Raw genomic sequence first — 12,476 nt, 5'->3', positions numbered from 1 at the left:
CCTCTGGATCCTTCGGGAACTCTAAAGCTTTGCAGTTTTCTGGGTTTGGAATGTCCGGATAGAAGGTTTCTTTAATCCTTTGGAAAGAGTAACACAGATATTAATGTCAGGAATCACCGACAAGCTGCTGGGGGAAGGGATGCTTTTCAGCTTGAGGGCCACATTCCCACAGGGTAAACATTCTGGGGGCCGTATGTTAGTGTGGGGCTGGGGCATGGAAGCAAAAAGGGGAAGAGTCGGGGCACCTGCCTTTTGTACAACAGACTATATTCTAATCTTGCTGAAATCAGAGATTCACACACACACAAACTGCACAAATCGAGGCAAGCAAGAGGAATCATCATTATCAGAGCACAGCCAGTCAAGAACATGGAGGTCCGCATTTGCTGCACAAGCCAGAGGTTTTACAGCCCTGTTCTACAGTATTGTGTGGGTCATATTCAAGCAGTGTCTTGGCATTTTTATGCTGTAGCATCCAACACCACATTTCAAAAGGAAATAGAAAAAAATCCAGCATATAATTTAGTTACACGTAAGGAATTTCCTCTGCTCCCACAAATATAGGCTTCAATATGTGTTGAGAGCCACACATCCCCTTACATTTTCCTAATTTACTTCAGAGTAGGATGTGGATTCTGCACCCTTCTCTATAGACCATGTCCCTCAATTGCCCTTTTGCCTCAATCATTATTATTATTTTTCCCTCTTGTCCTCCACCCCTGGTGTAGCAGTTTAGCATTAAGGGCTAACAGATCACAGGGCCGTTTTCAGTGTTTACAGACTAATATTCCACTTATTAAAAAAATAACCTTTAATTTGAAACTCACTCCCCAAAAATTTGAGGTTTATTAAGAGTGTGGAACAGACAGCATCACCCAAACAAAAAAGCAGAACTACTGCCTATCCTTGTTTGACAAGAAAATAAAGTTTGCTGAATACCAAATATTAATTATTATTGTTGTTATTGTTATTTTAACACATTACCCACACTTCGCTCTAAGGGCCCAAGGCAGGTCACAAGCCATTTAGAATTACAACATTAAAAACAGATACAAAGCTTACAATTAAAAAGACGTGATCACAAAAAATAAAGTTACCATTCTCTCTTCCTGTAGCAAAGGATGCTGGTCACCACTCCCAACACAATAACAATAATTACTGGGACAAGGATGGCAATGATTAATCCCACAGCTGAAAAATTAAGAGAGAGAAAAGCTAATACAATCAACTAACAGTCCTGCTGCACCTGAAATAATTTTTAAAAAATATATACAGCAGAAGCTTTCATGGACTGCACTTAGGGTGGAGGGGACTAGCAAAGCAGAAATAATTCAAGTAACTAGCAGTGGTTCTTAGTGACCCAGGATCAAGTTACAGACTTCCGATGGTGGGTGTCTTGTAATATAGTAAAGCAGGCTTCCAGGAAATGGCTGGTCTCCCATTAGACATTGCTTATTGGAAATAGAAGAGATTGATGGGAAGCTGCACAATTTTGCTCCTGCTGCCTGTGCACTAAAAAACAAACAAACCCACATTGAACTACTGCATTATTCTCAAGGCTCAGCCCCACATCCATTTGCCCTGCCGATTTTCCCCTGGAAAACCCATGGCATAGAGCTGAATCAAAACAAACAGCCACTGGGTTTCCCACGGATTGCTGTTTGTTCTGATTTAGCACCAAAGAGCAGATTTTCCAGGGGAATGTTGGCAGGGGAAAGGTAAAATTGCTCAGACCTTTACCTTGAAAGCATGGGAGAAGCAGAAGTGTAGGCGACCCCGGAGTCAGGGTTGCAAGACCTTTGCTATTACCAGTTTCTTTTAAACATGTTTGCCTTTGTCCAAGCACCTGTCATTCTATCCTGAATTGCAAACTTATTGTGCATGTGATGGTGATTTTTTGTACACCACCTTAAAAACCCTCAAGAACCTCCTGTTCTGCAGAATTTTGGCTTAATCTTCACCCCATATGCTGCAGCCAATCATATGCACACCCACCCTCCCTCACGGACCATAAACTCAGTAAGATCCATGGGGCAGGAACCCACCTAACATTTGCTTCTGAAATCCTGCAAAGTGTTATCTACACCAATGGTGCCTGAACACCACCGCCGATAATCTTTGAGGGTTATTCAGAAATTTGAGAGGTGTTCATTATGCATTACGCCATTATCCGGCGAGAATTAAATATGCCACCCCAAAACTATGCCACTCCCCCGCAAAAAGATCCCCAACAAAATACACCCTCCTTCACCCCAAAAAACTTACAATTCTCCTTTGTAACAACAGACAAGCTGCTTGGTGGACCAATTCCACCAGCTGTGTAGGCTCTTAAGTTCAGGTGGTAGTTTGTTTTCCCTTGAAGGCTTGATATTTTTAAGGTGTTTTGCTTTAAGTCAGTAATATTCATGTAGGTCTCTGAGTGGCCTGGTGTTAGGGGGGAAAGAAAAGAATAAGGGTTGGGGGGAGAATTTTAAGAAAAGCACCAGTTATCACAGGGCAGATTCATACATGCTGTTTTGTAAAATGAACTTTCAAAGGGGAAGGGAGTAAATGCATATAGATTAAAAGGCAATCCAGTCCTATCACCTCACATATATATTTATTCAAATACTACTATCTTGTCCCTTTCCCCAATATTCCATTCTATTCCCCCCCCCCTTAAAAACCCCAAACTCCACATTCCATGGCCACTCACTGAGCATGCTCAGACTTCATTAGGCTGCTTTGGGTATTCCTCCTGCCACAAACAAAGCCCTTTCCTGCACTCCTCTTGCTGCAAGCTGTATGGTTTAAAGCCAAATTTACTCTACCCTATATTCAGAGGATAGATACCCCTTCTTGTAAAAGGGCAGCGAGACAAAGCCCCATTGTTGTGTTAGGCAACCATAATTGACTTTGAGGATAGATTGGCAAAGACCACTGACTGTGGCTGTGCATTTTAGTACTTGAATGTTTCCCCCTAGAAAATTCTAAGTAAATAAATAAGAATAAGAACAATAAGAATAAATTTTATTTATACCCCGGCCAAAGCCGGGCTCAGGGTGGCTAACACCAGTAAAATTACGATGGAAACTTAATGGGGGGGGGCAAGTTAAAATACAGGTTAAAATGCAATTTAAAATGCAGCCTCATTTTAAAAGTAGCCCATAAATCAAAACCGTAAGGGGAGGGAAGACATAAGGGTCAGACTGAGTCCAAACCAAAGGCCAGGCAGAACAGCTCTGTCTTGCAGGCCCTGCGGAAAGATGTCAAGTCCCGCAGGGCCCTAGTCTCTTGTGACAGAGTGTTCCACCAAGTCGGGCCCAGTACTGAAAAGGCCCCGGCCCTAGTTGAGACCAATCTAACTACCTTGCGACCTGGGACCTCCAAGGTGTTGTCATTTGTGGACCTTAAGGTCCTCCGCAGGGCATACCAGGAAAGGTGGTCTTTTAGGTACACATGGGCATACCAGGAGAGGTGGTCCTAGACCGCATGTTAAATAGTTAGTTGGATGCTGCTCTGCATCCAGATTTAGGAGGAGTTCAGAGCACTTCTACCAATGGAAAGTGACAGAGGGACTATATCCTAACAGGAAAATACCCTCCCCCCCAAAAAAAGAACCCATCACCAGACACTTCCTGTGCAAAATAGGTTGACCTTGAAATGTGCTGTCAAGCTGCTGTTATCTAGCTCTGTGGGGAATGATTCCTCCCAGCTGTATTTTCCAAAACAGAAATAAGTTTATTTCCCATAAGACACCCAGTCACAAAGCAGCTATCAAGGGCAGGGCTAAAAGAATCCCAAAGGTGGTTCTTTCTTGTTCCCACGCTCATCCTGTTCTACAGGAGCTGGGATGGTTGTGGTTGCTTTTCTGTGCTTGCACACCAGAGATGCTTCATTTATCGCATTGGTAGGAATAATTGGGGACGATCATCGATCAAGTATTCAGGGCATCAGCAACACACTCCCAATTGAGTTGTCTTTTCAAGTGGTGTTGGCCATTGTGTGGCTAGAGGCCCATAGAAAACTCAAAAATCTGAATGCTGGAAGATTCAGGGCAGACAAAAGAGAGCACTTCTTCACATAGTACATTCTTTAAAAAAAATGCAACCTGCTCTCGCAAAAGGTAGTGATGGTGACCAACCAATGCAGTGTGGTTTTAAAAGAGGATTTGGCAAATTAATGGAGAATATAGCTTTCAGTAAAAAGGGACGCAGGTGGCGCTGTGGGTTAAACCAAAGAGCCTAGGACTTGCTAATCAGAAGGTCGGTGGTTCGAATCCCCGTGACGGGGTGAGCTCCTGTTGCTCAGTCCCTGCTCCTGCCAACCTAGCAGTTCAAAAGCACGTCAAAGTGGAAGTAGATAAATAGGTACCGTTCTGGCGGGTGTTTCCGTGCGCTGCTCTGGTTTGCCAGAAGTGGCTTAGTCATGCTGGCCACATGACCAGGAAGCTGTACGCCGGTTCCCTCGGCCAATAAAGCGAGATGAGCGCCGCAACCCCAGAGTCAGCCATGACTGGACCTAATGGTCAGGGGTCCCTTTACCTTTACCTTTACCTTTATAGCTTTCAGTGGATCCTAGCCCTAATGGCTATGTTTGAACCCTCCTCCCCACACCAAGTTCCAGTGTCACATTTTGGTCAGCAATGTGTTAAAGACGGCTGAGCCAAGAAAGTGACTTTCCCAGTAACATAAAATGACTTAAAGTGTGAAGGTCAAAGATCAGTACTGTGCACATCCTTTCAAGGTCTCTGTGATATTTTGTCAGTTGGTGGGGGAGGGGGCATGTTGCCGAGAGCAAAACTGTGCTTTCAACAAGTATTCCTGGAAAGATGCAATTAAGCTGTCCTGAGGTCCCTTTAAATATTATTCCCGTTGCAAGGCTGCTACTGAGCTTTGCAGGCAGACAAGATTATCAGTGAGTGGGAAGTTTGGGGGGGGTGGCTGTTTCCGGGCAGAATGAGACCAGAGAGCAAGTTCTGGGGGAAAATGACAGTGAGACCAGCAGGTTTTATTTTCTATTAAGCCTGTAGTTGAGTGCAACATACCACAACAAGCTAGGATTAAGACAAGAAAGAAGTTTCGGGTGTAATGGCAAACCTGGGTTAACACAAGAAAATATTTACTAGCTAATGTCACACCATAGCATCAGAGCATGGTTTGTTGCCCCCAAACAAACCATAGCTAGTTGGCCAGGGCAGGTTCAGATGTATATAACCAACCAAACCATGGCTTAGTGTTGGGTCTGAACTCCCAACAGGAATACAGATTTATTGGTGTTTTGATCGCACTCTCTTCCCTCTGCCAAATTATTTTTATATTTAAAAACTTTGCTTTTTGTTTGTGAGTGCCATATTATAATCACATTAGAGATTGGTCAGAGCATGGGGAGCTAACTTATATCAGGTCAGAGTGTTGATCCATTAAGCTAGTCCAGCATTATGTACTTTCTAGGGTCTCAGGCAAAAGTCTTTCATTTTATCTACTACTTGATCTTCTGACCTGATATACACTGTATCCCTAAGCTACAGGATGCATTCAAAAACTGGTGATTTATAGCCACCTGAACTAGAACACAAAGACCAGAGTACAAGTTACATTCAGCAGGGTTATGCTGCCAAAAGCAGACATACCCTGCTGAACGCTTATAACTTTATCGTATTGAGCACCATCATCATGTTTGGATTTGGTAGTGCAAGTGGCATGGCAACTAAGATAATAAATGTGACAGCACTGCCTCTCACGATAAAGCACTCACAAACCTTGCATTGGGGCTAAAATCACAGAATTGTTGAGTTGGAAGGGATCCTGAGGATCATCTAGTCCAACCAAATCTTGACTAGATCATATAAGACAGATAGCCATCCAATCTCTGCTTAAAAACTCGAAGGAACAAGAGTCTACTGCCTCCTGAGGGAGACTATTCCACTCTCTTCCTGTCAAATAGCTCTTCCTGTCAGAAAGTTCTTCCTCAGAATCTCCTTTCTTGTAACTTGAACCATGAAAAGGTTTATTGATAGCCGAGCTATTAACCTGCCCCCCCTTTTTTGCATTTTTCTGCCTCCTTCATTCATTCATTTTTGCCAATGAATGCCACCCAACTTCGCTGCCTTGCCTGAAATGAGATTTCTAACAAAGCACATTTGGCCAGTGGTGAGAGACAGTCAAAAACGCATCATTTACCTGGCTCAAAAGCTTTCGGCTTTGTGGTGCTTTCGTCGCCTTTCCCAAAGTGTAGCAGATAACCTTTTAAAAAGCCCCGGCAGTCTTCGACAGACATGTTCTCCCATCTTATGATGATGGAATCTGAGGTGGCACGCTCCACTTTGAAAACTGGCGCAGCGCTAGGTTCTAGATGGAAAGGAAGGAGGAAGGGAAAACATTTTTTTTAACAAACCCGAGATAGGTGTGTTTTGACAAAAAGTTATGTGACATGCAAACATTACTGTAGAGGCTTTGTTGAACCTAGGGGTCTACAACCTCTATGTCTGGGACTGGCTGGATGACATTGAGTGGTGTTGAGACCCTGGCCCAAGAACTCCCACCCACCCACCCAAGGGATGGTACAGAGGAAGATGACTCCGACCCAGGACACTGGTGGTGGGACACTGAGGACCAGTCTGCAGAAAGAACAAACTGGGATGTTACAGACCAGTATAAAGCAAGCAGCACATAAGCAGCACACAAAACACTACCAAACCATTCTACATTCTAAATCTTATATTAATAATCCCAAAATTGAGAGAGCTATGTACAAGATCTACTACTGAAGCCACAAACAGAAAACTCATTCAAATTGTATCCAAAAGGAAGATTCAGTCTTTAAAGTTCCTTTAGCCAGACTCCTGTAGACATCAACAAAGGTAAGTCTGATCAAACGAAGTGTCAGTGATGTTGCGCTCAAGGGTTAGATATCAATGTGGGTAAGTTTGATCAAACGAAGTGTTGGCGATGTTACGCACAAGAGTTAGACAGGGTGTCGGCGTTTGTCACCTGTTTCACCCATGAAGAGTCTCGGGCGTCTTCAGTAAATTCTCTCTCATGGTTTTGATATATTTAGAAACATTCAACTTCATATGCTAAGTTCTTTCTTGGCTTAAGCATTTATTCATTTACTAAGCAAAATTTACTGTGTTTGGATGAGATGTGACAGAAGCAGGAGGTTTGAGTGAACACAGGGGGTCAGAAGAAGAAACCCGTTCCAGGCTAGGTGTCAAGGGTCGTGCTGCTTCAGTTGCCCAACAGCTGGGGAGTCCTCCTTCAGCTAGCTCTCCACCTCCACTGACACTCAGATCACGGAGAGCCTTGCATGCTGCTGAGCAACAAGCCAGACAGGCCCAGAGGGGGATTCCTTCATCTTGCCACAGTTTATGTCTGCTTGGGAGGAGGAGTCAGAGAGAGAGAGAGACTACTGGAAAGGAAAGGATGGGCCAGATGCCAGTCCCAGCAACATCTTCAACTAGGGCAGATTAGCCTAGGTGAACTCAGTTGTGTTTTTACTTTTGCGAAGAAAAACCGATTCCATTTTTGTGTCTGGAGTCCTTTTCCTGACCTGAGGATGAGCCTGCATTCCTGACAGCCCCTTGACCGTCTTCCCTCATCACTGGCCATCCAGGCTGGGGCTGACGAGAGCTGTAGTCCAACTCCTGGAGGCCATCACACTGGCTACCCTGACGTAAATGCAAGACTGCTAGATCAAACTACAGGCCCATGTTATCTGGCATCTTGTTCTCCCAGTGGCTAACCAGATGCCAATGGGAAGCCTGAAAGTAGGACCTGGGATGCAACAGCACTCTTCCTACTTGTGCTCTAGACAGGAAGATATGCCAGGGAACCATCTTCAGCAGGAGAATCTATCATGTAAGTAACAAAGGGAACAGGAATGCAATCCAGAAACAACTGACGTGGTAATGCACACCCAAGGTTGTTTCAGACACAGTTGAACCCTGCACATTTTAGGGGGAAATGTTGATAGAACTGCATATATTGGAGAAAAATGCATATTATTAGGGAAATTTGACTACAAAAATGTGAATAGTAGTTAAAACGGATTACAGAAAGGAGCTGATTAACAGAAATGTGTACAGATTTTCGTTAAGTTTGTATAATGTAAATTGTTGCAGAAATGTGGAACGTTGCAGAAATGTAAGATGTGTGTGTGGGGAGGAATTAGAAATGGAGAGAGACTGATATTGACAGTTGCAATCCTGCTGGTGCAACTCACCTTAGGATATATTTACACAATTGACTAACTCACCTTGTTGGTCTTGATCCAAAACTAGGCTATGAACCTTCCTAAGATAATTGGCAAAGATAATGTACTTTCAGTCTGTCCCTATTTCCCTCTTTTCTTTTGGTTCAATAAGCCCTAGAAGTATTAACACATTTTCTCTTGCATCTGAATAACCTTTAGCAAAATTAAAGGCACTTACGCAGCTCTTGTGTGTAGCCATTTATATACTTCAGTAGCTGATATCCATTGTCTTTGCAGCCATGGACAGAAAATCTGTATCTGATTCCTGGCTGAAAGAGATCTGTGGGACAAAATAATCATTAAATATCTTATTTTACAGTACACTACATTCTGAGAAGAAATAGAGAAATTCAATCCTTTACAAGAAGGGAGTTGCTCCTTTATGGCTACATCTGGCCACAATTCAACTGTTAAAACCATGAAAAGAATTGCTTCTTCCTGTAAGACCTATTGCAGTCGTTAAGAGTCGTCAACAGGCTCATCACAGCTATCTGCCAATCACCCATTCCCACCAGCCTTCTGAGTAATACCCCTCCCCACCTTCTCACTGTATAGAAGGGTCTGGAAACTTCTGTTTCAGTGTATCTGAAGAAGTGTGCATGCACACGAAAGCTCATACCAAGAACTGACTTAGTTGGTCTTTAAGGTGCTACTGGAAGGAATTTTGTTTTGTTTTGACTATGGCAGACCAACACGGCTACCTATCTGTAACCTGAAAATAATGTGTCTCAGTTTCCCCAAATCAAATCTGAGAGTTCCTTCTTGTATTATTTATATTATCAGGCACTAGCAAGTAAATTATAATTTATTTGCAACAACCCTACTACGGCTTTAATGTTTTGATACATTGCAAAATGTATCCGTTTCTCAATAAAGTGATTTTCCACCAAGGGATTCAAAGGTAAATCCCAACCCATCATATTATTCATTCTATCACGATTCATGCTCCCAAAGATTCCAACCTTGGGGCAGTTGTAATAAATATGATCAATATCCACTTCTATGCAACAAGCCTTTAAGTGACTCCAATATTTCCTGGCTGGCCAGCTCTACCCAATGTGTCATTTATTTAATGCCTGGGTATCCATCACCATCATAATACCAATTTCACTCACCTAAAGCCTAAGAAGCAAGCCTCAGGTGAATGGATGGCAGCATGATGATAAAACGCTTATTTACAAACTGACCTTGACCTTCAGATACAGGCTCTTAAGATCTCCACCAACAACACACTAAAGTTCAGAAGCAGCTCTAAAGACACACAGACCATTTGCAAATGCAAAGCCAAACCACAGTTTTTAGAATTACATGCATGAGACTTGCACACCCCCAACCTCAGCCTCCATAGCAGTCACAAGGAGAGTGGCAGCTTTGACTTCTGCATTCAAGTTCCACAGAATTGCCTGTGATATTTAAACAAACCAGAGTCCCCCCCCCCCCAAGTTTGAACTATGATTAGATTGATCCTGGATTGCTTGAGTTTAAACCAACCAGAGATGCCAAGCTTTGAACAAGGTGTGGCAGGCCCTGTTCTGTGGAACTGCTTGCCTCCAGAAGTTTGGCAGGAATAATCTCTAATCATTTCTACATCTCTTCTAAAAACTGTACTGCTCAGACAGGGCTTTCAAACCTAATATGCTTTTGCCAACCAGATTCTACAGATACATCTGGCATTTTTAATTTCTTTTTACCGTGTTTCTTTGATTGCATACCATATGCTGATATTTTTACATGAAAGCATGGTTTATCAATATTTTACATAAATAAGCAAATTTTAAAGAAAAGAAATAAAGGAGTTTATTCCTTGCAGCCAAGGAATAAACTCCATTTGGAGAACAAAAGTGCTCTCCTGAGACAAATGTGGATAAGTACCCAAACTTTACAAGCGAGCTACCATTAAAAGGGTAATTTCTATCTCAACATAGGAATACATAAAACAGAAAATCATGGAGGGGGGTGGTCAGGAAGAAGCTCTAGCTACGGCAGTTTGAAATGCAAACTCTCCTGCTCAAAAACAGCAGAGTCCCAAACACATGCCCTGTCCATCGCTGTCAACTTACAGATTTGAAAATAAGGGACCAGCAGCCTCAAAAATAAGGGATCAGCAGCCAAAATAAGGGATTTTCCGGGCACAGGTATGTTCAACTTCTGAGCCACTCCAAGCCAAAGGCAGAAAGCCCAGCCAGCAGCCAAACAAAGCCTCAAGCAGTGGTTCCCACAGCGCAGCAACCCGGCAAAGGGGATGCAGCAAGGAAAACCACCGTCACCTCTCTGCTGGGAAGCGCTGAGAAAAGGTGAGACCCCAGGCAATGTGGCCGATTTGATTGGCACAAGGTATGCAAGCTCCACCCCCCAGTCGTTCTTAGACTCCTTATTGGGTGAGCAATGCAGCCAAGCAACACAGTTGGAGCCTCCCTCCTCCCTGGCCGGCAGGAAGGGAAGGAGAAGAGCTGCTTCCTTTGAAACCCAGGAAATATAAGGGACAGCAGTGGGACACGGCGCTGGGATAAGGGAGTTTCCCACCAAATAAGGGACGGTTGACAGCTATGGTAAAAAGGTAAAGGTACCCCTGCCCGTACGGGCCAGTCTTGACAGACTCTGGGGTTGTGCGCCCATCTCACTCAAGAGGCCAGGGGCCAGCGCTGTCCGGAGACACGTCCGGGTCACGTGGCCAGCGTGACATCGCTGCTCTGGCGAGCCAGAGCTGCACACGGAAACGCCGTTTACCTTCCCGCCAGTAAGCGGTCCCTATTTATCTACTTGCACCCGGGGGTGCTTTCGAACTGCTAGGTTGGCAGGCACTGGGACTGAGCAACGGGAGCGCACCCCGCAGCGGGGATTCGAACCACCGACCTTTCGATCGGCAAGCCCTAGGCGCTGAGGCTTTAACCCACAGCGCCACCCGCGTCCCCCCTTGACAGCTATGGCCCTGTCCCTAAATCATGGTGATTCTCACTTTCACATGCAAGCACAGCTCTTTGCAGAAACAAATGTTAAGCAGTTATTTCCTACCAGATTTGATCACAGCATCTGACACGCCTGATGGAAACGTTTCCCAACTCACAGCAGCACTGGGCTCAGGCCCCTGACGCCACCTCACGGTATAGCCACAGGTGACGTTGGGGTCAAGCTCCCAAGCGACGTAAACACCATCTCCTTTGGCAACTCCGATCTCTGTTGGGGCATCGCCTGCAACATTGATAATGTCAAAGGTTAGTCCCTGGGGCCTTCTTAATGCATTTCATAATGCCTTCCCAATTTCCCCCCATTTGTTCAAAGACACGTGCAATAAAACTACACATATAAAAATGCAAAAGAACCTAATTGGTCTAACTGTTCTCGTTAAAGAGAAACAAATCCAAACAATGCTTATTTCGGGTCCTCCCAACTTCATTCATCCTTCCTCATAAAGATTATTTATTTCCTTCTCCCAGTTAACCCATTATTATTATTATTATTATTATTATTATTATTATTATTATTATTATTATTTGTACCCTGCCCATCTTGATTGGGTTGCCCCAGCCACTCTGGGCAGCTTCCAACAAATATAAAGCATAATAAAACTATACAGGGCTGCCCTTCAAATGTCTGCTAAAAGTTGTATAGTTATTTATCTCCTTGGCAACTAATGGGAGGCTGTTCCACAGGCTGGGTGCCACTACCAAGGAGTCCCTTTTGTCTTTTTAGACAACCACAGAAGGAAAGCTGGACACATCTGGCAGTAACAGGAGGTGCAGCATCCATGCCCTCTTGAAGGCCACCAGAATTTGAGAGACCAGCGCCTGGGATCACTGTAATCTCAGTCTAAGCTTTGCTGTTCAGTTTGGAGCAGCTCCAGAAATCTTGGTCAACGGGCTGATTGACTTGACCAGGAGCCTCAGTTTTGCATGCCAGCACATCTTAGAAAGAATTAAGCTTTTTCTTTCCTCACAAAATATCTAATAAAATCTTATTGGAATATCGTATTGATCTTTGAGTGACAGTGTAAGAGAGTGTGAGAGAGATAACCAAGACACTGTTTTTGAGTCTTAAGAGCACACATAATACACTAGACTGGTAATACATGTCTATCTAAAATCTGCTTACATTGGAGGACCTGCTGATAATTGGATTAAGTTCTGTGAGAAGTTCAATGGGATACAGCAGCTTAAAATTAGATTCTCCAAATCAGCATGACAAATCAGCCTGGATGAACTGGGCTGTGGCTCTCACAATATAAGTGCATGAAACAGAAATCAGGT

At 43.8% G+C, this 12,476-nt stretch overlaps 1 protein-coding gene across 4 annotated transcripts in view; it reads right to left on the bottom strand.

Annotated features, from left to right (window-relative positions):
• LIFR (LIF receptor subunit alpha) overlaps positions 1-12,476 on the bottom strand; it is a 95,013-nt gene that overhangs the window by 8,021 nt on the left and 74,516 nt on the right. For all 4 annotated transcript variants that reach the window (XM_083703430.1, XM_083703432.1, XM_083703429.1 and 1 more), the window contains exons 14-19: positions 11,245-11,421; positions 8,411-8,512; positions 6,162-6,329; positions 2,266-2,424; positions 1,098-1,191; positions 2-77 (exon numbers count right to left, since the gene is read on the bottom strand). In XM_083703430.1, the coding sequence (XP_083559556.1) occupies positions 2-77; positions 1,098-1,191; positions 2,266-2,424; positions 6,162-6,329; positions 8,411-8,512; positions 11,245-11,421 (776 nt within the window). The remainder of the gene's footprint in view (position 1; positions 78-1,097; positions 1,192-2,265; positions 2,425-6,161; positions 6,330-8,410; positions 8,513-11,244; positions 11,422-12,476) is intronic.

The sequence above is a fragment of the Podarcis gaigeae genome, assembly GCF_964106915.1.
Source record: "Podarcis gaigeae genome assembly, chromosome: 11".
Lineage (NCBI taxonomy): Eukaryota > Metazoa > Chordata > Lepidosauria > Squamata > Lacertidae > Podarcis > Podarcis gaigeae.
This window is presented reverse-complemented; position numbering and strand designations above follow the sequence as displayed.